The sequence below is a fragment of the Microtus oregoni genome, unplaced genomic scaffold (genome assembly GCF_018167655.1).
Source record: "Microtus oregoni isolate MIOR12 unplaced genomic scaffold, Mior012 000001F_ref0000356, whole genome shotgun sequence".
NCBI lineage: Eukaryota > Metazoa > Chordata > Mammalia > Rodentia > Cricetidae > Microtus > Microtus oregoni.
This window is the reverse complement of record NW_024543060.1, coordinates 85,334,266-85,360,203: the sequence shown is the minus strand read 5'-3', so window position 1 is coordinate 85,360,203 and position 25,938 is coordinate 85,334,266. Positions and strand designations below refer to the sequence as shown.

The window sequence follows — 25,938 nt, the reverse complement described above, 5'->3', positions numbered from 1 at the left end:
GCATAAGAGCACATGACGAGCTTGGAGGCCTTCTGGGAAGCGAAGACTTTTCAAGGGATAAAGTTACACGGTCTTCAATTGACAAGTCAATTCTTATGTTTTGTGCATTTCAATGTTAATTATGTTCCACAACTTTAGGAAATCTAGCTATGTAGTTTCTGAAGCATTGATAAGAAGGCACCTTTCTTCAAGAGCAGAATTATATATCAAGATTTTAAAAAGAAATAAAACAATGAAATAATGACATCATAAGTTCAATGGGGAGGTGAAATTTTAGCGTATGCATTGTTATTAGTATAAATGAAGGAGAAGAGAGAAGGTCAAGTCAGAAGACACTCCAGAGAGGAACAAGGACCCCTGTCCAGACTGCTGAACGGCTGTCCCCACTGAGAATTAGATGAGAAAGACACTACCATTTCTGCAACCCAAGCCCTAGCTACATCTCTGTAGTGGAACCTTTAGAATAATAAGCTCTACGTACAACCAAGGGAGGGACCTTCAGGAAACTCATCTGCAAACCGGTGTCTGTTTAGGAAGGCTCACAACAAGTATGATACCCAAGAAATCACAGAAGAGAGGGTCCAGGTTGCCCAGAGCAAGGTCAAGGCCAAACCCCAACCTGGGCTAACTCCTGCGATTCATACTGGGATAACTTCCCGCCCTGGGAATAAGACCAGGCACAGGAAAGAGAAGAGGAACTGGAGACACCTCGGCAGCTCTGTGCAGACAGGAGACTGTAAGAACACCCAGGTGACGACAGTGAAGGGGACCCATTAGGTCTGCACTGGGAATGCAGGAGGAAGCCAACGTTCAGAGTGGTGTTGTTGATCTGTACACCAGGTAGATCACAAAACCTTCACTCGGGCTAGGCAGGCCTGACCAACTGGAAGTGAGTCCTCTGTCCCTCCCCACTAGGGGACTGCTACATGCTAGGCGTTTAGCTTCTTTGTGATAGGACCAGACCACATACAAGAATGGAATGCTGGTTGCCTCAGTCCTGGAAAGGAAGAAGCTGCAGCTGGTATAGTTAATTCCCGCTGCAGTACAATGTCTATGACCTGACAAGTAGATAGTTCTCGAATATTAGGTTTAATGGGTGAAGAAAGCTCTTTAGTGAAAACTGTTCAATTTCAGGTTGTATTTTTTTTTAAGATTTGTTGATTATTGTAGTCTCATCATGTGAACCATGTAGGCCTAAAAAGAAAAATGGGAAAACAGAACAAAACCCCAAAAAACAAACAAAACTAGTGGGATAATAATAAAAGAGTATCAATTATCTTTTTAAAAAACAAAAAAACTTTAAATTTATTTTAAATTCAGGTAAATTTATTTTAAAGCGTATACAGCACTATTCTAAGTCTTAGCCAACTATTCCCCAAAAAGACAAAAACAAACCAAAGAACAAGTCACCCTTGGCTTAACAGTTTCAAGGCCAACACTGGATACAATGAGACCCTATCTCTAAAACATAAAGAAAATAAAGTTTGGGTTTTTTTTTTTATTAATATTTATTTATTATGGATACAGTGTTCTGCCTGCATGCATACCTGAATGCCACAAGAGGGCACCATATCTCATTACGGATAACTATGAACCACCATGTGGTTGCTGGAGAATTGAACTCAGGACCTCTAAAGAGCTGCCAGTGCTCTTAACCTCTGGGCCACCTCTTCAGACCCTAATAGTTTTTTCTTTTCTTTTTCTTTTTTTTTTTTAAATATTTATTTATTTATTATGTATACAATATTCTGTGTGTATGCCTGAAGGCCAGAAAAGGGCGCCAGACCTCTTTACAGATGGTTGTGAGCCACCATGTGGTTGCTGGGAATTGAACTCAGGACCTTTGGAAGAGCAGGCAATGCTCTTAACCACTGAGCCATCTCTCCAGCCCTAGTTTTTTCTTAACTCTTTTATTTACTTAGACTTAAGAAGATTCAGTCAATTTATCCCTTTTATTACTTTTATTTAACTATAATATTTTCATTCTTTTGAGAATTTCAGACATGCAAAATTTTTTTTTTTTTTTTCAAATTTACTCCCCCAGTCTTCCACTTAATTTCTGAGACCCCTTCCTGCAATCTCATGACTTTCAGAACATTAGAGAGAAAGGAGGAGCGTGGCTAGATGATCAGACCGACCTGGAGTGACGGGTGCAGAGCACCACAAAGCACAAGAGACGGCTCTGGCAACCGCACAGCAACAGCTGAAGACAGCAGATTAAACAGCCTCCGAATTCTGCAGAATCACCCATGAACAAGACTCTGGTTTCCTCACTCATCCATAATGTCCCAAAAGCCTGTTCAATTGTGGACGTCCTTGTAGCTACTGATTAGCTCAGAGAGTCCCCAGAGAGCCCCACAGCACTGCTCCCACACACGAGCTGACCCGAAGCCTACTGTAAAGGACCTACCTTGATAAGTCTTCCCATCTAGTTCTATTTCATAGGACTCCATAACTTCTTGAATGGCTTCACCAACATCACAGAGACGAACATCAATCCCAGCACACTAAAAATAATGTGTATTTTAATTTTGCAATAAAGGACAACCAGAAAAACTAGTTTGTATATTACAAATAATTATATAAGACTTTGTGAAGGATGTTTAATTACACACAACCAATTAGACCCAAATTTTCTTTGCCTGTAAGATCTGCAGTATGGTTTATTTGGAGAAACTAAGGAATATAATGAATTACAATGGCGTGGTGGCAGCTGGAGATGATTCAGTAGCTGAAAGAACTTGTCCCTCCTGTAGAGGAAACCTCATTTGGTAATCAGCACCCAGCATGATAGAGCTCAACTATAACTCCAGCTCCAGGGGATCTGACACCCTCTTCTGGCCTCTGAAAACAATGCACACACGTCGTGCGCTTAAATAATGCAGGCAAAATACTCACGCACATAATATTTAAAGTCATTTATATTCGGGAATCTACCAGGAATCTCTGCTTAAGCAAAATTACACTAGCAGAATCTGATCTCATGGTAGGAATCTTGGGGTCAATCATCTTAAAACCTCCAGGAAAGACATCAGGTGGTAAAGTTAGTTCAATCAATTCTATCTTTTAGACAGCAGCAGTGCTCCAACCACAAGGGTTACACAGTGGTACATCCCTGTAGTTCCACATACTCAGAAGATGGAAGCTCTCCAGAAAGAAGCCTGAGCCCAAGTTAGAGGCAGCCAAGGCAACATTGTGTCTGTCTGTCTGTCTGTCTGTCTCTCTCTCTCTCTCTCTCTCTCTCTCTCTCTCTCTCTCACACACACACACACACACACACACACACACACACACAATCTATTCCTGAGGGCAGTTCAACAATTCATCAATATAAACACATATTTTGAGGAAAAGGCACAAATCATTTCAATGGGATTTACATTTAGAATATACTTTTCAATATAAAGACTCAACAAAGTAAGAAAAAATAGAAAAACTACCCTCAAAAATAACAAAAGCTTCAGAAGAAACCTACAGGAAATACAGTTGCTGAAACCATCTCCTTGAAAGTCAGAAACAAGGCAAGACGACTGCCGTTTGCTGGTTTTGCTTAACACGTGACTGAATGTTCTGTCCAGAACAATTAAGCAAGAAAAAGAAACAATTGCATCCAGACTGTAAAGGAAGGGGAGGACACCTCTCAACAGGCGAGGACTGCAGGTGATCTCTAAACAGTGGGCTGGAGAGACGCCCAGCAGTTGTGAGCACAGGGCTAAGCACAATTAGAGTCTTCACAGGACTCAGGTGTGGCTCCCAGCACCCACATGGCTCACACCCATCTGTTACTCCAGCTCCAGGGGGTCCAGCCCCTTCTGGCCTCTGAGGGCACTGCCTGCCCACGGTGCATAATCATACATGCAGGTAAAATACCCACACATCCACTTCCCCCAAACCTAACATGAGACCCACAACGGTAAAACTCTCACAGCAGACAGTCAAAAGCTTCTCACTACTGGATCTGACAGTGGTTTTAAATCAAAGGCACAGGCAACAATACAAAAACAAAAACAAATAAACAAAGCCAAAAAAACCCACTGCGTTTCATATGAGAACATTCCGGGTAGCAAACATATATTATCAATATAATAAAAGGCAACTTTAGATAGAAAATATTGGCAAATCATATGCTGGATACAGGACTAAGATCCATAATATACAGAGAACTTCTGAACTCAACAATAAAACAAAGAACTTGATGTATATATATAACAGTATGTCCATATGGATACAACACAACATATAGAAGAGAACAAAAAACTAAATACTAGAGGATAAGGAAGGATCGAAACTGAATACAAATATAACCACAAGCTCTAGCCTTTTAAAAGAGGATATAAAGGCAATTGTTTTCTAGTTCAAACCAGATTTTTCATTTTTGGTGGTGCAAAGTGCACAAAAATATAATAGCTTAATTATAAGCTCCAACCTGACGGCCCAGGAAAGGAGCGTCCTTCCTGAATGGCTACTTTACTATATAAAACTTCATCGGGCTGCATTATCTTCGGGTCTTAATTTCAGTGTGAATATTTTTTTACTTACAACTTTTTAAAAAATAACATTTAAAAAGAGAAAAACAAAGCCGAAGACCCGAATAGGAATCTGCCAAACCCCACAATAAGCCAGCACATAAAAAGGTGCCCCTCACACTCAATAAGGAACAGCAAGTCAAAACTGCAAAAGACACAATCTAACTCCCATTAGGATGATAGAAAAAAAAAAAGAAAGAAAAAAAGAAACAAACCGAAAACAATAAGCACACACACTAGAGAATGGGAGCTAAGATACGAGCATTTGTAGCAGGAACAAAGCAGTCCAGTCCCTGTAGAAAGTATGGCAGCAGCTACGAAACACCTAAGGAATGTAAGATGGTAACTTCTACAGGACGTGTACTTTAAGACACAAAGATGTGCCGGGCAGTGGTGGCGCACGCCTTTAATCCCAGCACCCATGAGGCAGAGGCAGGCGGATCTCTGTGAGTTCCAGGCCAGCCTGGTCTACAGAGCAAGTTCCAGGCCAGCTGGGGATACAGAGAAACTACCTCGAAAAACCAAAAAGAAAAAAATGAGCAAAAGAGACAGACAGACAGAATGTGAAGGGAAGCCGAGTGCTTGCTTCAGGGCCTGGCTTTGGGGGCAGTGGAAATACTGTATTGTATTATACTGGGACACTTGTCATTCTGTATTTGAGTGACCCCGAATACGAACTATGGGCTCTAGATGATGATGAAGAGTCACTGCTGGTGAGGTGACTTTTCTAAGGAATGTACTTTGTTGGAGACTCAGGCAGTGGAGTCAACAGAGTTTATATGGGAATTTCCCCATCTTCTGCTCAGTCTTGCTGTGTAAATAGAACTGTTCAAAAATAAAACATTAACAACAAAAAATAATCACTTTTAAAGGCAAAAACAGATCCAAATTGTTTAGTAATCATAACTATTTCAGAGTTCCTAGTACAGGAGAACTAACCTGTGAGTTATAGAACTAATCAGTGAGTTCTATACATCACCTAAACTACCATGTAGACCTTAAACAACCTATGAGAGAACTGAAAACAACGTTGTTAAACAGCGCTGGAGTCCACATACCTTTATTCCAGTATTAGTAGCGTCTTTTACAGCTTTTAATAATATATCATACTTGGGATTAAAAGTAACAGTAAAAGCACAATCAATTATTCTACCTGAAAGAGAAAAAAGGCCATCTTTAAATTGATTTACCTTCCTTACAGCACTTACCTTACTAACCTGCCAGTTAAAAGTTAGAAGATGGCATTCAAGTTCCCAGAGATGATTTAGAATCAGTGACTTCAGAATAAAATTTGTAAATTATAAGCTCAATCATAGTGCTCAATTTGGTGTTTCCGCAGACAAAACAATAAACAGAAATAAAATAAAACACGGAGGAAATATGAACAACAGTATGGAAAGAGAAAAATCTAGTCACAAACCCCTAAACACAGTGTCACTTATCCAAATTAGGAAAACCTTAAAATCTTAAGTAAATATTCAATCTAAATTCACTTCCTTGACTGTTAAGTAATATACAAAAGGTACATTAGGTGTTATGAGTTTAGGGAAATTTAGAAAAGCAAACATATACACCGACCAAACCAATTTCTACAAATACTATTTTGCTGTCCTTTGAAATGAGGCCCCATGTATTCCAGTCTAGCCGACTCACTATGTAGTCGAGGATGTTCCTAACTCCTCATCTACTTCCTAAGTGCTGGAATTGCACCACCACACCCAGCAATGGTGGCGCACGCCTTCAATCCCAGCACTTGAGAGGCAGGCAGGCAGGCAGATCTCTTGTGAGTTCGAGGCCAGCCTGGTCTACAAGTGAGAGCCAGGACAGGTTCCAAGGCTACACAGAGAAACCCTACCTCAAAGAAACCAAAAAGACAGGGTTTCACTGTGTAGCTGTGGCCATCCTGGAACTTGCTCTGTTAATCAGACAGGCCTTGACCTCACAGGGGCCCACATGCCTTACTCTGAGATTAAAGATGTACACCATCAAACCTGTTTTCCTTTGTTTTTAAATGGAGACAAGGTTTCAGGATGTAGTCCTGGCTATTCTAGAACTCTATATAGATCAGATAGGCTATGAGTCCACAGAAATCCCCTAGCCTTTGCCTCCTTAACACTGGGATCAAAGTGCCACCATGCCTGGCTTTCAGCTTTCTCTCCCTAAACGTGACACTGGGGACTGAATGCCAGACTACTGAGCTATATATCCAGCCCTAGCAAAATATTTTGTATTTGAATAAAACAATGACCTGAGTGGAAAAAAAAATATACAATCGTTTATGAAAACAAAGTAAACGCCAATTATCCAGAGTTTCCAGGTTAGGTAGGGAGCTTTCACCTAAAGCACAGGTAAAAAAATATACAATCGTTTATGAAAACAAAGTAAACACCAATTATCCAAAGAGTTTCCGGTTAGGTAGGGAGCTTTCACCTAAAGCACAGGTAAAGCTCTGCCTCAGCACAGCTTTCCAGAAGGGGACAACAAAATGTGGAGGCTCAGTTTCTCCAGCTCCACCTCACGCGTACACAGAACGGCATCCCTGTGAGTGAAGAGGGATCACCTAGACTCACCACTAATGTGTGTCCCGAAGTCTATCTTACAGATGTCGTCATACTGTAGGACTGTCGTGTCACCAGCGTTGGGAGTGTAATGAGCAGCACAGTTGTTGAGAGAACACCCAGTGGGAAATGCCAGGCCTGCATTTAGCCCATTCTCTTTTATTAGCTTTCGAGAACAGTCTTCCAACTTCTCACTAGAGGAAAAAGGGATTTGTTTTTAGAACCACACCTTATAGCCTATAAATCCCAAAAGTTCACTAAAACCCTGGTTACTTTCTAAACATATACAGCAGCTCTCCAAAGAGGCACAATCAGCCCATCATGCAAGTTACGGAAATCAACTCCATCACAAGCTCAAGAGAACAGTCTACTCTGAACTTCAGCTACTAGCAATCAAGGTCTCACAACAAGCTTAAGGGCTGCATATCAGATACACACACACATTTTAACTTTTAAGTATATGAGTGTTTTGCCTGCGTGTATGCAAGCACACCCAAATATACACAGAAGAACACACCCAATGCACAAATGAGTGCATGCTTTATAGCAATACAAGAACTCAGGAGACATTTATAGAATCTTTACCTGAGTGGCAAAGAATTAACAACAGCCAAACACAAACACTGTTAACTAGAGAGCTAGTTATATAAATGTTAGTATAAAGTGAATACCTTCCCCCAGTCTCTTAAAAAAACAAAACAAAACAAAAAACAACAACAACAAAAAAAAAAAAAACAAAAAAAACAAAAAACAGGGTCTCACTAAATAGTCCTGGCTGGCTTGGAAGCCACCGTGCAGACCAGGCTGACTTAAAACTCAGAGATCCACCTGTCAGAAGCATTTATCACGAACTATTATGGGACATGATGCAATTACAGTTTACAGCAATTGATAATTCAGGTCACCCCCCTCCTGAGAAATTACTCTCAGATGGAGGAAGTGTCCCCGGCAAAGCTGGCAGGGCCACTGACTGAAAACTTTCGCTTTCATCTGGAAATTGCTTGTGCAACCACCTATGGTATCTCCACATGACCATGCATTTTCATGTAACAGGTACGTGTAATCCCATGATTACATCTCATTCTTATGGGTATACCCGTGTCCTCCACGTTACAGGGAGAAACTTAGACACACATCCTTCTGGACAGAGCACACAGGGAACTTTTGCAGGTTTTACTTATGAAATTGCAGAGGATTTATGATGAGTTAGGGTGGTGGTGCAGGTATCTGTCCTTCAAGAGACCAACAGCATCTAAGTGACTAACCATGGCCAGATATTATTACTCACACTTAAGAAATGTAAAATTATACAGGTACTCTTTGCCTTTTCCTTAGATCTCTAATAGTTTACTTTTCTCCCTTTGTAGCCTGTAGTGGCCCCTTTAAAAGATGGTCGGGACCCCTCACAGCTGCAGCTGCGGTTAGCTATGAACTAGCTGTTAAGCCTTGCTATCTTCAAAGAATGCCTGTGTCCCTGAGAATTTCTTGTAATTTTTTTTTCTAAAAAGTTGCTAATGAATGGATATATATTTGCTTTTGCTTGGGAACTTCTAACCACAGGAGATACAGATTGAGAAGAAATAAGATGAACAGGAAGAAGAAAAAAAGAATGTAATTAGAACAAGAATAAACTGGAACAGAGATGTGTAACAGAGAATTGGAATTAGAATTCAGACAGAATTAGAGCTAAGGTTACAGGCAATCAGGACAGAAGAATTAGGGTAGAGGCAGTAGAATAAAAGGAAGAGAAAGATGAAACATGAATAGAAAGAACGTGTGAGAGAAGATCCTTTTCCTGTAGCCATCAGGCTGTAGTTCCTACGCTTACTGTGGCTTCTTTTTGAGCCCTGACCGAAAGTTTTTAGGGCTGGTCCTCTGCCTCCCACTCGGGAGATTCAAGGTGTGCCCACCTGCCCAGCCCTCTTACCAGATCTCTATCATTGTCATCCCAGGCTTGATCCAGCTCATAACATATTTTCTAACTTGTCGATGTGCTTCTGCAGCTTCTCGGAAGTCATTCCAAATCTCTTCACTAGCCTGATCTAATGCTTTTTTTTCTTCACTTGTAGTTCTCCAAGCAGCTGTTCGCCTTTGGAATAGGCATAGCATAGTATGAGCCATTAAAAAAAAAAGAGAGAAAAAAAACTTCACAAGAATATTAAAAGCTGAAGGATATAAAAACTACAGCAAGTAATATAAAACATCAGTTTCTATATATTTAACAAAAATTTTGAAATATTAAAAGCCACATGCTTGAAATTAATCCAATTTACATGAAACCTCTTTAAAAGATTCTTACAGAGAAACAAAATCCTCAAGTTAAGATTTCATTCACAGTCAGAGAGAGACTAATTTCCTACTAACAAAAAATGGCAAAACCCCAGAAATAAGTCAAGCAGGTGTGACTGCCGGTAGGTCATCCTTGCACCTGAGCACATACACACATACAGGAGCCTTCAAAGGATACAACAGCTAACAGTTAATCAGGACTTTCCTCATCACTATCTGCTGGGGAACTCGTTCCAGATACCCCTCTAATCCTTACCACTGTGGACAGGAGGACTGCTCAAGTCAAATTACACTCAGGTAGAATCCCTCCCGCTGTTTCAAACTCCTAGCTCAAGGTAACGCTGTCTCAGTCAGAGGTTGTATTGCTTTAAGGTCTAACAGTCACAAAAACATCTGTACAAGCCAGGTAGGGGCTCACACCTATAATCCTAGCCCTCCGTAGGCCGAGACAAGAGGAATTACCACAAATCCGAGCCTGGGATACTAGGTAAGTTTCAGAGTAGCCTAAGGCACACAGTAAGATCCCAGATCAGAAAAACTAAACACACAAGCTTCCCAAGTCTGCACCTACTGGGTGAGATGCAACCCCAGGGAAGGGAGCTCGCGAAACTCTTCCTTGGTGCAGGTTCATAGCCTTCGCTGCCAATCAATGGTTCTCCCCTCCTTTGAGGCCCCACGCATCTCTCACTTTGTTTACCACCTTGAGTCTCCAGGCCCTCCCACACCACCCATGCTCTACGGTTTGTAGGCATGCCCTGTACTTGACAGAGCACTGGACATAAGGACACAAGGACAGTCAGCCTGGCTAACAATTTTTGTTGTTGCAGTTACTATGGTTTTTGTGTTAAGAAACATTCTCATGTGGTCTAGGCTGGCTTCAAACTCCTGATCGTTACCCCCCACCGTCCAATACGTAGCATATTTATTATCTAGAAATGAAAGCAACTGATCACTAAGTAGCATATTTTCAAAAACACTGACTATTGCAGAATGAATTAACTTTAGAAACTGTTACAATTTTCACACATTCTTTTTGATTGTTGAGATACGGTCTCAGCTATGTAGTCCTTGCTGCTCTGAAACACGCTATGTAGGCCAGTCTGGTCTACACAAGTTCCAAGACAGCCAGGGCTACCAAAAAAGAAAAAAAAAGTAAACAAATGTTTTGCCTGCATGTCTTTCTCTGTACCTCCTATGTGCCTGGTGCCCAGAGCCCAACAGAAGGCATCAGATCTCTGAAACTAGAGTTACAGCTGCCATGTGGGTTCTGTGAATTAACCTGGGTCCAGTGGAAGAGCACCTAGGGAGTGCTCTCAACCACTGAAACATCATTCCTTGCTAGTTGTACACATTTTTGACTTAACACATATCTGTCTCTAAACCAGTGATTCAGCAGACCACAGACTGCAGATAAATCCACCTGGTGTCTGTTTTGTAAGTAAAACTGTACTGCAACACAGCTACACATATTTGGTTATATACCGTCTATGGCTTCATTTGTGTGTTGAGTGTGTTCATGAGTGAGGCCAGAGATCAACATCAGATTGGCTTCCTATGTCAGTTTTTGAAACAGGGTCTCTCATCAGACCTAGAGCTCACAAACTGAGCAAGAACCACAATTAGCCACCTAGCTGTCTCCACAGCATGGGGATTATGGGCACACATCATGTTTAGCTTTTTACACTGCACTAAGGATCCACCCCCAGGTCCTCATGCTTGTGTGGCTCTGACTTAAATATACTAGGAAAGAGCTCTCACTGAGCAGCACGGCACGGCCAGTCCTCTACAGCTTCTTCCATACAACGGAACATTCAAGGCCTAATACTGTATGATCTTACAAGTCATACAACTGTTCTAAACCATAAGCTTTTAAGTCAATACCCCAGAATGTTTTGACTCCTTGTAACAGTGTCAAGCAACAACTAACCACTGTTGCTGATACTACTGTAAACCTAGCATCTCAAGCTTCCTACAAAGGCCCCAAAGAAATGGCTTACTTGATGGAAGGATACTGTGCTTGAGCACAATAGAAACGGCTTACATTTGTTTTTCTGTTTAGAAACGTATGCTAACTATTCACTACTATGACCAAATAAAATAGTATATTAAAGTCAGGCTTTGAGCAAGACAGAAGTAATTATAGAGTATATAACTTCATCTTTGATAATTCCTCAAATTGTGATACTGTTGTCTCTACCTCCCCAAAACAGGCATGTACCACCATGCCTGTTTTATCCACGTTGGTGGTCAAACCCAGGGATTTACGCATTCAAGGCAGGCATTTTTCTAACTCAGCTACATCCACTCTCAACCCCATCATTCACTCTCAACTTCATGTTTCGTTTTGTTTAATTTTTTGACATTTTATCAGTGGGTAAGTAAAAATAAAAGACCAAAGATAGGGGAAGAAAAAACCAGGAGAAGGGGTACATGCCTTTAATCCCAGTATTTAGGAGGCAGAGGCAGAGGCAGGAGGATCTCTGTGAGTCTGAGACCAGCTTGGTCTAAACAGTGAGTTCCAGAACACCAGAACAATGCCTCAAATAAATAAATAAATAATAAAATAAAAAGACCAGCAGCTAGTGTTGTGCTGTTGTGAACAGGCTCTCGCTATGCTTCTCTGGCTGTCCTGTAACTGGCTGTGCAGACTAGACCTGCCTCTGCCTCCCCAGTGGTGCAATTAAAGGTGCGTGCACGACCTCTGGCGTTGAATCTAATACACGGAAACTTAAAAGCGAAATTTAAAATTTCACTTGCATTTTAAAGCACTGTATCATGTGTGTGTATACACACACATCTCTGTGTATGTATGCCTTTAGCTTCAAAGTAATTAAAATATAAAGGCAAGTAAAAATCCTTCTTTCTGAAAATTGGTCAAGAGTAAAATACATTTTAAATGTTCAACTACAAATAAACCATAATTGATTTCTGCTTGGTAAGAGAACACTCATCTTCTGAAAAAAAAATAATGTAGAGGGGATGATATAATTAGAAAGTTTATTATTTTATAGTTTCCAATGAAAAAACTCATAGAACAAAAATCACTAGATATTAAAATAATTAAGTGAGAAGTGGTCAAATGAAAGGCTAACTATGCCAATGGTTCCAAAGGATCACCGATCACCTGGGAACTACAAAAACAAAGGGTATCTTAAAAACAAAAGAAAAATCTGCTTGGCATTATGGCACACATTTAATCATAGCGCCGGGCAGGTATATTCCCAAATGAATTTGAGGTCAGCCTGGTCTGTGTAGTGAATTCCAGGTCAGTCAGAGCTATACAGTGAGACTCTGTCTCAACAAACAAACAACATGGGAGGGGGGGGGGCTGAAGCTGAAGAGATGGTTCAGTGGGTAAATCGCTTTCTGTGGGAGCATCAGGACCTGACTCACATAAAGATCAAGTGGAGTAGAGTAATGAAAACAGGCAAGTCCAAGGGGCTGGCTGGTGAGCTCCAGTGAATAAGAAAAAGTAAGGCAGAGAGCTAAGGGGAAGGCACTCACACATACCTATCACATTTGCAAAGAGAGGTGGGGAGAGAGAGGGGGAGGAGAAGGAGAGAGAGAGGGGGAAGAGGAGGAAGGAGAGAAGGGGAGGAGGAGGAGGAGGAGGAGGGAGAGAGGGGGTACTCAAACTCAGCAGAGTAACAGGTTAGTCTGATAATACTTATACATACTGTGGCCTAAACGATTATGACATAGCCCTGTCAGACATGATTACTCGATATTAAACTAAACTTATCTAACCCTAATTACAGTTCACAGACATAACAAAAGCTTACTGCCAAAGGAAAATGGAAATCTAACAATGTGAGACTTCTCTACAAGTGTAGAATTTGTTAAAGGAGTAAAATGGAGAAAACCAAAAAGGGTAGGGATTCTAGATATACAGTGTGTATTTCCATACTGTGGGGAGTCCATGACAGTCACCTTAGATGTGAGAATTCAGACTGCATTTATGAGGTGCTGTGCAAAATCATAAAGTCAAATATCTAGCGCTTATGTTTAAATAGCCCAGTGAAAGGAATTAGTGTGTGAACACCATCAAAACTGAGAGAAGGCACACAGGACAGAGATGCTTGACTGCTCAGTGTCGGCAGTGAGTGAGACTTTACCAACAACCTCAGTGCCCCCTCTCTCACTTACACTGCCATGTGGGACAGTTCCCAGGTGCCTTTCCCTGTTTCTTACATGTGTGTGTATGGGTGCACACACGCACGCCACGACACACGTGGAAGTGACAGGACAATTTTCTCTCACCACAGGGATCTAGGAACTGAACTCAAGTCATTAGGTGTGGCAGCAGGCGCCTTTACGCGCTCACCTCTTGTGGGCACATCCCTAAGTATATACAATGCACACTCGTATCAGGAGGCTTTGGAAAAGAAACGAATGCCTGGAGAAGGTTTCATTTGTTGGCAGGATCAAGAACATTATTATTTTTCATTTCATCAACATTTCTTAAGCAATATATTGCCTGTAAAAATAATAGCTGTCGCTCAAAATTTATCATGAAACTTATAAAAAGGAATAACAAACTTCAGAAACCATAATCACAGAAAATCTTAATTTTTTAACTCCTGTTCCATGCTGGCAAAATACCCATACATGTAAAAAATAAAAATAAACAAATCTTTTCAAAAAATTAATTAAAAAAAAATAAGAACTTATACATTGGTCAGTGGTAGATGTATAAAAATCAGTGTGAACACTGCCAGGCATGAGAGAGTTCATACCTCTAATCCAAGCATTCAGGATGCAGAGGCAAGAGGTTCAAGAGTTACAAAATGAGTTACTGTCTCAAAAACAGGGCCAGCAAGATGGCTCAGTGGGTAAAAGATGCTTGCCATCACACCTTATGACCTGAGTTCAATCACCAGAAGAAGTGAATCAGTTTCCAGAATTTTTTTTTTTTTTTTTTTTTTTGGTTTTTCAAGACAGGGTTTCTCTGCAGCTTTGGAGACTGTCCTGGAACTAGCTCTGTAGACCAGGCTGGTCTCGAACTCACAGAGATCCGCCTGCCTCTGCCTCCCGAGTGCTGGGATTAAAGGCGTGCGCCACTACCGCCCAGCCAGTTTCCAGAAATTAATCTGACCCCCACACCAAGCCCTGGGATACAGGGCCCTGCCTTTCTCCTCCCCTTACCAATGCAAAACAAAACCAAAAAGTCAACAAGTAAAAGATGTTCAAAAGCACTAGCAGTATAATCATTATTAACTAAAATATTGCTTAATTCTATAACCCACTCTTGGGAAATGATTTCATAATAATAAAATTATCCACACATAAGATACACTACCTATTTACCCACAACATTTATTATAAAAAATAATAGAGGCAAAAAAAACCAAAGGAGACAAAGTAAAGCTCATCAATTAGAAAAACAAGAGAAAAAAATATGATACACTAAACCACAGAATACTAAAGCCATTCAAAGAATAAAAGTTATTATTCTAACTTGGAGGGACTTCCAAGAGGTAGTACTCATTGAGAAAGGTGAAAAAAAAAATGCTTATGATTCCATTTTTATAAAATAAATACCCAAAAACTCCCCTCCTAGAAACACACACAACAGCACACATATATGAGCATAGAAAAATATGGAAGACTACCTGCTAGGTGGTTAACATGGGTCTGGAAGGAAGGGAAAGAAGAGGGAACAAGCAAAATAAAAAAATAATTAAAAGATTATATTTGAAAATAAATGTGATCACATCATATGTACTATGAGAGTTTATGTAATTAATGTTAATTCCATGTATTTATGACATTTTAAGATAGGGTTAGTAATAGACGAATTCAGCCGGGCGGTGGTGGCGCACGCCTTTAATCCCAGCACTCGGGAGGCAGAGGCAGGCGGATCTCTGTGAGTTCGAGGCCAGCCTGGTCTACAAGAGCTAGTTCCAGGACAGGAACCAAAAGCTACGGAGAAACCCTGTCTCGAAAAAAAAAAAAAAATAGACGAATTCAAAGAAAAGATATCTATGTTATAAAACTTCAGAATGTTCCAGATTACCTAATAATACTCTTATTTGGGAATGAGGGAGATGAAATTTTAGTAATATTGTTCATTTCTATGTTTATAGGTCAATGAAGCAAGGCTACAGTAGAAGCTTTCTTAACCAATTATTGCAGGAACTGCACTCGGCAATGCTCTTGGTTCCTTCTTTAAGGCATACACAGCCAGCAGGCTCCTGTCCTGGCAGCTGCACTAACTTATACAGAGCTGACAATGCATCTGTGGCTTTTCTGGGCTCTGCATCTACCAACAGCTGCAGAGCAGTCCTATGCAGGGTTCACTTTATGGAAGAGGTAATAAAAGGATAGGCATGAGTTACCTGTCTGGATGATAAAGCCAATTAAAGTGTTAGAAGAGAGATTCAAATGTCCTGGTATGGTCTCAGTTTCCATCTTCAGTCAACCCATGGAAAGAATTCTATGAGTTTCTGTGGACTGCCTGAAACACCCTACAGAACACTTCTACATTTCAGGTGAGTTTGTTCTCAAGCCTGCTGAGTTATCTATGTCATTGTAATCTTACTATGCTACATAAAATGAATTAAAGACAAATCATTAAAAATTTTTCTGTCTGGGGCTAGAGAGAAGATTCAGCAGATAAGAACACTTGCTGCTGTTTGCAGAGGGCTTAGGTTCTGCTCCTAGCACCCACACGGAGGCTCACAACCATCTGTAACTCAGGGGACCCAAAGCCCTTCTTCTGACTTCCACAAGCACCAGCATGCATGTGATACGTATACATATACGCAGACAAAACACTCACACACAAAAAAGAAAATAAATACATCTCTGAAAAGGTTTTCTTTTTTGTCAAATTAAGTGTAGTAATTGTTTGTTAGGAAAAAGCAGGATGCCAAAGCAGGAAAAGTACTTGCCATGGGACCCTAACATCTCAAGCTCCATCTCTGGAACCCACATAATACAAAAGGAGACAGCTGACTCCACAGCTGTCCAAACACAGTTTTCTTCATTTAGAAAAGGAAGAAGTGTGGGAACTAGAAGACGGTTCAGTGGGTAAAATACTAAGTCTGAGGACCTGAATTTAGATCCCCAACACCCTAGGAAAAAAGCTCCATGCAACAAACGGTGCGTGCCTCTAAACCCCAGCGTTGCAGGCGGCACACAGGCAGACCCTAGAGGATCACTGGGCACCCACAGTAGCCAAAACATCAACTTGTAGGTTCAGTGAGAGACAGATACACACACAATCCACACACTCCGACATGAACTGTATGTTTTCAGGGGAAAATGTCACACACAGCACACATCAACTCTCAGGGCTCTTCATTTTGCTCATCTTCCCAGAAACCCAAAATGAAATTAATAGATAAAGCATTATGAACATTTTATAGAGAAGAAACTGCAATCTAATGCATATCCATCCTGAAAGACTAAGGGAAAAACAAACGACTTACCCTTACCTAGAAAGACACCTACCCTAAAATGCTTTTCTGATTAACCAACCCGTTACTGGTCCCAATTACTTTGGATAAAAAGGCTTCTACTGTATTTTCTTTGTGACAAGTCACAGACTTTTAATAAAAAAGTGGAGTAAATTTCTTTTTTTTTTTTGGTTTTTCGAGACAGGGTTTCTCTGTGGCTTTGGAGACTGTCCTGGAACTAGCTCTGTAGACCAGGCTGGTCTGGTCTCGAACTCAGAGATCCGCCTGCCTCTGCCTCCCGAGTGCTGGGATTAAAGGTGTGCGCCACCATCGCCCGGCTTAGTGGAGTAAATTTCTGAGCAAAGCTAAATTGACTTTACTGCTAAACTACAGTAGCCAGAGGCAAATGGGAAGCTAGTTAGGATTCTTACCCATCTTGGGTGGGTGGGTATTCACACTCTTGTCCTTTGGGAAACACACCATTGGGATACAGGTCACATATTGGAACTGAGGGAGGATCTGTTTGAACTTTTGCTGTGAGACACAAATATTCAGTTATACTATCTACAAAAACAGTGTAGCAGAACCGTATCTGAAACAGCACAATATGCAAGCTATTAATAAAACTTCACAGTATTCACACTTTAAATTATGGAACTTCTCATTAACCATTTATCCAAAATCTAGTCATTTCTAAGCTAGCAGATAGCCAAAAGCTATGTTCTTCCTATTGCTCCATAGTGGCACTGCTTCTACCACGCTTTGCAGAATTACTTAATTCTACAAAGTATGTACACTTAAAATTATATAGATTTTAAGATCTCATCCCTAACTTGTAATTAAAGGCAAATAGCATACTAACATTACTGATAACAACTTTAAAAATGCCAATAAGACTGTTAAATCAAAATTACTAGTTTCACTAAACCCAAACTCTTGTCTATTTCGCTGACATGCACTATGATCCAGCAAGTTCTCGCTCTGCCCCCAACCCCCCTGGCCATTGGTTAACAGCCCCCACTGATCTAACAAGACACTAACGTCCTTTCTTCTTCTTCTTCTTTTTCTTCTTCTTCCCAGTTGCACCATCACCATCTCCATCTCCATCTGAGAAAAAATTCAAACATTCATTTAAACTGCAGGGAAATGAAGCAAGCCATCACAAGAACAACGTGCGTACCCACAAACGCACACAATGCCTCTTAACAACACTGATGTCATTCAACACTCTTACAAGTTTCTTCCCAAGCTTCTAGAACTAGGAATTGGACGTGACATTAAACACTAGCACCTCTTAATTTGAATTACTCTAATAACTGTTGAATAAAATACTTATTTTCAGAATTAACTTTATTATGTGCATGTGTGAATGCTCACATGTATGTATGCCATATCCATGCTCAGTACTCATGGAGGGCAGAGCCCTGGGTCTAAGATATAAGCAGTTGTAAGCCACCCAATGCGTATCCTAAGGAACAAATTCTGATGCTCTGCAAAAGCCACCTCTCCAGCAAGAATGAAAACATTTTTAAGACTAAATACTGCATCTTGTTTGCATTACACACATGTACTTCACCAGAAACACCTTTAATCCCAGCACTCAGGAGACAGGTGTAACTCTGGGCATACCAGGCTTGAGTTCTAGTTTAATTCTTCTATTTCAAATCCCCAAACCAGTCCTATCAGGTAAAAAGCAATGCTGAACACACTTGCTTGAACAGTCTTCAATGGTCAATGATGGAAGCAGACCAGAATGAATGTAAGCTGATTCTTATCTAGTGGGGAATATTGGGATACAATATTTTATAATGTCTGTTTTTCAATAGTTATCGGAGAAAGAGTTCTGGGTCAAGTTGTATGCATAAATTAATATGCATATACATATCCTGTAGGTTCACAGATTTCAGAGTCTCAAAAAGGCTAGATGCGTTCACGCCAGTAATTGCAGCACATGGAAGGCTGAGGTAAAATGTTTGTGAGTTTATGGCCAACTGGGTTACAATCTCAAAATGGGAAAAAAAAAACCAAAACCAAAACCAAAACCAACAATACTCAAAATGAGACTTAAGAACTATGTTACCAGGCTGGAGAGATGGCTCAGGTCAAGAGCACTGGCTACTCTTCCAGAAGACCTGGGTTCAATTCCCAGCACCCATGTGGCAGCTCACACTGTCTGTAACTCCAGTTCCAGGGCTTCTGACTCCTTCACACGGATAGACATGCAGACAAAACACCAGTGAACATGAAATAAAAATAAATTATATATCAAAAAAAACAAAAACAACAGCAACTATGTTACAAAATACCCAATTCTACCCACAAATCACAGTACTATAAGAGGATATAAACAAAATGCCCCCAGACAGTGTAAGCAGATGATCCAGTCATATGCTCACCATGTGATATAGAAAATGTTCCATCTAATGCTATGACTTGATCAGCGATTTCAGATATCTATACCTACAAAACAATGTCAAGGGGCTAGAGCTTAGAAGGCTCAGCGATTAAGAGCACTGGCTTCTCTTCCAGAGGAACGGAGTTCAGTTAAATTCCCAGTTCCAGGGTATCTGTTGTCTGATGCCCTCTTTTGGACTCCACAGGCACTAGGCACACAAATGATACACAGACATACATGCAGGCAAAGCACCCACACACACAAAATAATTGTTTTTTAAGTTAATTGACCCATTTTCTTTTTGAAGCATACCCCTTTAAATCCTGGATTCATAACAGAATCACTAAAATTTTCTTTATTACTACTCTATAATCTTCTAATTAATCACACAAAAAAATCACGATCAATGGCTTATAATGATTCCTTCTCTGTGGGCTTTATAAAAGATCATCAGACATGTGTTGTCAAACTGGCACAGTAACAATAAAGTGGTAATTACAGTCTACTAAAAATGCTTTTAGTTTCTTTTTCTTTCACTTAAAAGGAAGAAGCAATTTGAGAGGGAGGTTTTAATTTCTTATGTTCAATTACATAGTAGGCAGCCCATTACAGAGAGTATGGTAAACACATTAATATTGGTTGAAATGCCCAATATGAAAATATTGTAGAATATACAACTTTTGAAGTCCTTTAATTCATCATATGTAACATGTATCATTCCATTAACTGTTAGGTATCAAGAAACAGGAGGCACAGGAGGAGTAAGCAAGATAGCTTTTGTTTTTCATATACAATGGTGGTTTTGCCTTCATGTATATGTGATATTGTGGAATCACTTGGAACTGGAGTCACTGTTGTGAGCTGCCACATGGGTACTGGGAATCGAACCTGGGTCCTCTGGAAGAGCAGTCAGTGTTCTTAACCACTGAGCCACCTCTCCAGCCTTGCAAGATAGTTTTTGCTCTAGTATCCGGCTTCAAACATTAACCTAAAGCAAAGACTTCAAGATGCATAAGCAATTTTAAAGATAGCTAAAAATCTTCCCAGCTGTGTGAACTTGGATGTTATTTAACTTCTTTCTACAGGGACTTCTAAAACTTTAAATGGGATAATAAAACTGTCCTCCTTTGAATAAGAACGTCTTCCTTTGATCTTCTAGCATCCCTGGGAAGCTACGCGCCTAAACTCAGTGTGACCAGTACAAAATAATACTCAAACTTAGCTGGCAACAGGAGGCTATGACCAGATCTGAATATTGATACATGCTGATGGTTCTAACCATTTTAACAGACTCAAATTTACATTTTTAAAAGTTGTTTTTCCTTGCTACCATCCGAAGATATTCCTAATAGGCAAAGACTGTTTCATCATTAATACCATACCCAATTCAGAGTAATTTGCTGAATTGACAACTGATGCCCTTATGTAAAAACAGAACATCAGGGGCTAGCTAAGAGGTGTACCTAACTTAGGTCAGCAGAGTACACTTTCTCAGCATGAACTTAAATCAAGCTAAGCACAGAGAAGGTTCAGACAGGAGGATGAGAAGTTCTAGGTCATCCATAGCTACATAGCACGCTTGAGGCCAGCCTGGGCTACAAGAGAACATGGCTCAGAAAAATTAATTCAATCTTCACATTATTGAGAAACTACAAAAGAAGACACTTAGCTGTAGCATTAAAACTCTTAAAAAGAAACTCTTCATGGCCTCAAAGACAGTGGTTTCATTTATGGAGAGAACACAAAAAGCACCAGCTATACAAGGACATAAATTGAATGTCGTCAAAATTAAACTGTTTGTACTGCAAACGATACCATCAGCAAAGTGGAGCAGTCACCACAAAGGCGAAAACACTCATAAAGACACATCCAGGCACCCAGGGCATCCAGAGCACAATTACAGCTCAGTGACAAATAAAATAGGAATCAAAGTATGCATGCAGAGCAGAAAGACCATGACAACACGCTCACATCACTGTGGACCTGCCAACCACAATGACTAAACCACACACTTATTACAGAGGCTGTAATTTAAAAGCTGACAGTTACCAATTTCTTACACGAATACTAACAATGGAGTACTCATTGCTGACATAAATGACACACTTAGGAAAACAGTTTGTCTCTTTCTTTGTTTTAAGACAGACTATGCGGCTCTGACTGTCCTGAAACTTACTTTGTAGGCCAGACTGGCCTTGAACTCCCAGAGATCTGACTACATACAGGCACGTCACAACACCTGGTTTGACAGTTTCTTATGAAGCATAGCATTATGTGGTATGTGCAAATGAGGTAGCTTCCAGAGGCAAACAGCACCAAATGGCCTTTCTAGTATCTCATATGATATATACAAGTGCATGTGACCAGGATCCTACTCTTAGGTATTTGCCCAGAAAAATGAAACCACATCTACACAAAGACATGTCTACACATGACTGGATGAACATTCACAATAGACAAAAAGCAACAGTCTTCAGTGAATAAACGGACAAGCAAAATCTGGAATATTACTTAGCAATAAAAATGCATTAATACTTCCTAAAAAGGAACATAACAACTGATGACTGTCAAAACTATTAAGTAGGGGCTAGGAAAATGTCCCATTAGGTAAGAAAGTTTGTTGCACAAGGGTAAGGACCTGAGTTCAAATTCCCAGCACCCATTTAAAAGTTGGGCATAGCTATAAGTGCTCATAACCCCAGCACTGTGGGACGACAGGCAGATCAAGGGTACCCAGCAAACCTAGCTAAGGAAGTGGGCTTCAGGTTCAGTGAGAAACCCCAACTCAAGGCAATGAGGCAGAGTGAGAGAGAAAGACACCCACTGTCCTCCTCTGGCCTCCACATCCACACCATACACAGACATACACACAATAGCAAGTAAAGTAAGACAACAACAACAAGAAGTTGAATATGATTAACTGCATTCATGATATTTCAGGAAAGACAACACTGTATGGGGAACAGATTAGAGACGCCAAGGGGAAAGGTCTGGAGCAAAAGCAGCAGACACTAAAGGATGCCAGGCAATGTTCTGTGCAGGTGAGAACAGTAATGAAATCAGGCAACAGGCCCAGTGAGATGACTAAGTGGGTAGAGGTGCCTGCCACCAACCACATGTTTTCAGTTCAATCCCCCAAACCCACAGGGTAGAAGGAGAATCTAGCCTGCAAATTGTCTCTGACCTACACACACATGCACACACAGTATTTTAAATATAAATAGCCTATATATTTGATGTGACCATGGTTACACAATTGCACATTTTTTCTACACCCACTAATCTAAATACTTAAAAAGAATAAACATTATTCTGGACAACCTGCTGGTCTCTAAACCAGTGATGACCTTCTATGAGCATGCCTCTCAGAAAGGATCTCCTCTCCAGATGGAGAAGGACACACAAGAAAAAGCACTGGTGCAAAGGACCAGTTCCCACTTCAAGGACGTGAAGTGCAGAGGCTGCTGCTACAGTTTCCAGGGTCTTTAGCCAAGCACAATGCTAGTCTTTGTGTGTCAACTGCCCGTGGCCCTGTCAGCCTACAGAAGGAAAAACAAAGCTTACAGAAGAACACTCCTGCTGGAGGATGCAGAACTGAGAGGACCTGGCTCCCGAGTAGGAACCCTGGCAATAAACATGCTCTGGATGAAAAGCCAGGAATGACGATGGACTCCTGCTACACCAGCACTTCAGAGGCTGAGGCAGGAAGATTTTGAGGTCAAAGTCAACCTGGCCCACACTGCATAAATTACCTCTGGCACAATGCCAGATGGTCACAGGATCAACTTCTTCCACTGGTACTCAACAATTTCAAGTTCACCACACCTAAAACCAAATTATTTTCTTTCTTGTCTGCAACCACCTTTCCTCAGTATAAGAAACTCTACCCCTGATTTCAGCATTTTGATCAGCAGTACAATATCCTGCCATCCAACTCCAACCCCTGGAATGTACCAAGGCCTATCCCCCTGCTCCATTAAACTCTCCCTTCCATCCCTGTCTACAACAGCCAGTTTAAATATCCACTATTACATGCATGGCCAATTGCTGAGTGGCCTCAAAAATGATCTTCCCTGCTCTGTGTCTCCCCGGGCTCTCTCAAAGAATCCTCTCATTTGCACTGTTCACCATGCTTCAAAACTTTCTCAAAGTAATCCCTACTCAAATAAATGGTCTTTTCCATTTGGACTGTTTGGTTTTTCTCTCCTCTTCCTCTAGAGACAGGGGGCCTTACTATGTAGCCCTGGCCTCGAACTTGCTATGGTAGTCCAGGCATTGTGCCAGAGGTAATTTATGCAGTCCTCTAAAGAGATCTGCCTGGCTCTGCCTTCCAAGACCCACCAACGCCATGCTCCACTTGGATGAATCAAGTCCCCAATGCTTCCAGCAAGAGCTCCTTAATTCAGCTACTCCAAAATTCCACCTCCACATTCCAAACCTAATTTGCACTGAACTGTAACATGCACACCAGAGTGCCTTTTCACCTCTAGGTTTTGTCTCTCAACCACACCAACCAGTTCTTTTTTTTAACTTTATTTTTATTTTTATTTTTTTTTTTTTTTGGTTTTTCGAGACAGGGTTTCTCTGTGGTTTTGGAGCCTGTCCTGGAACTAGCTCTTGTAGACCAGGCTGGTCTCGAACTCACAGAGATCTGCCTGCCTCTGCCTCCCGAGTGCTGGGATTAAAGGCGTGCGCCACCACCGCCCGGCCACTTTATTTTTATCTTATGTGCACTGGTATTTTGCCTGCATGCATATGTGAGGATGCCAGCCAGATCCCTAGGAAGTGGAATCACTGACAGGTGTGAGCTGCCATTTGGGTACTGGGCATTGAACCCAGGTCCTCTGGAAGAACAGTCAGTGTCTTAATCACTGAGCCATCTCACCAGCCCCACCAGTTTTTCTTTAAAGGGTTATTTCTGAAATCTCTGTTTTTTCCCACCCCTTTCAAAGCTTATTCTTAACAACAGAGAGACCAGCCATGGTGTCTGTACCTATATTACCAAATCTTGGGAAACAGACGCAGGTAAAAGGAGTCAGACAAAGGCATTTGCAGGCAAGCCTAATGACCCGAGCTGGAACCCAGGGACTCACATGGTAGAAAAGGAGAAAGGACTGACTCAGGCTGTACTTGGACCTCTCTCTATACGTGCCTCATGGGCATGCGTGCACACACAAAATAATTAATGGTAATTAAAAAAAAAACACAAGTAATGTTGATTCTGGCAGTCAATTAGAAAAGAAATTAACTCAAATTGAGAGAAAACTACCAATCTAATAATGTACAGAAGTCTCCTTTCAATGTCAACAAGAGTCAGGCAACTTGACATGTGAAAGGGAACAAGGCACACTTCAGGAACGCACTGTGCTCCCCACAGCAGCCCACTGTGCTACCTGCGATCTGCAATCCTTTTCTTGTTCAAAGCTCAAAACACAGCTATAAACTGAAGCAAGATAGAACAGAGATCCACTTAAGGAAGAAGAAAAGATAACAGCTTCTTGATGGCAGTGAACCCATCTTTCTAAAGGCAAAACCACCTTATCCACTAGTAGTTGAAGCACAGCCGTAGGTTACAGTCCTTAAGGGTGAGAGCCGATGCTGGCAGTAGACAACCAAAAATCCAAAGAGTGGGAAAGCCCCATCTACTCCAGTGCCAAAATAGGATGGAAAATAGTAACGGCTTTCCTAATCGCCTCTCCTCCACTGTTTTACCAACAGCATCAACTACTAGAATTCTGGCAACTTCTGTCTTGAAAGAAATCTTATAGTAGCCAAATACCCTTGAGTTTAGAAACACGCCAGTTTGTGCATCTGAGAATGATAAAAGCCAGCTTTGGTGTGGACAGGGGAAGGCGCAGACTTTGGGCAAGAGGCTGGACTTCAAATGTTGGTACTATTTTACATAGTAGCCGCGCCATGTAACCACCACACCCACACACGTGAGTAACAACATGTACTTCAGCTGCTTCTGTGAGATTAAGAAGAGAAGGCACATGAAAGTATCCTAGATAGCACACAGTAGCCATTCAGTAAACATTACAATAAACAGCCTCTAATTTTATCACGCTTACCCAGGACTTGGCCTTCTGCCAAGTACGCATCTAAAAGTTGAAATCTTGCTATCTGAGCAGGTATTCAACACAGCCAAGGAACCCCTAATAAACACCCTTTCCTTTTTATTTGTGATACTAATTAAATTTTAACAAGTCCAATGCTAGACAATTGCTAGATGTCCAGATATGCATATTTTTCTAAATTAAAGTCCTATTTTTCAGGGTTGGAGAGATGGCTCAGCAACTAAGAGACTTGATGCTCTTACAGAGGACCGGGTTTGGTTCCTAGCACACACACCAGGCAGCTCAGAACTACCTGTAACTTCAGCTCCCAATATTCAACACACCATTGTGGATTCTTAAGGTACTAGCATGAATGTGGTGCACGTACACACAGGCACACAACAGACACAGAATGAAAATAACCTCTGAAACCAAAGAGCAAAGGAACTGTTACCTTCATCATCATCATCTCTCTCTTTCTCATCCAATGCTTGTCTTTCCAACTGTCCTGCTACTTCATCCACGGAGGCGGCTTCTTTATCAGGTTCTTGTTGCACGGCTGTTCAAACAAAACAAGACAAATCAAATGTAATAAAGGACTTTTCCACACCTGAATATATTCTCATGATCCTACACAGCTCACAAATCCTTCCACAATAAGTGGCACAGGAAATAAAACAAAAAAACATTATTATTAATATAATTTATTAAACC

The 25,938-nt window shown here is 40.9% G+C and overlaps 1 protein-coding gene across 1 annotated transcript in view; it reads right to left on the bottom strand.

Moving 5' to 3' along the window:
• Metap2 (methionyl aminopeptidase 2) overlaps positions 1–25,938 on the bottom strand; it is a 31,154-nt gene that overhangs the window by 3,306 nt on the left and 1,910 nt on the right. The window contains exons 2-8 of the mRNA XM_041669933.1: positions 25,679–25,783; positions 17,815–17,880; positions 17,205–17,307; positions 9,012–9,173; positions 7,097–7,278; positions 5,585–5,679; positions 2,411–2,507 (exon numbers count right to left, since the gene is read on the bottom strand). Coding sequence (XP_041525867.1) covers positions 2,411–2,507; positions 5,585–5,679; positions 7,097–7,278; positions 9,012–9,173; positions 17,205–17,307; positions 17,815–17,880; positions 25,679–25,783 — 810 coding nt within the window. The remainder of the gene's footprint in view (positions 1–2,410; positions 2,508–5,584; positions 5,680–7,096; positions 7,279–9,011; positions 9,174–17,204; positions 17,308–17,814; positions 17,881–25,678; positions 25,784–25,938) is intronic.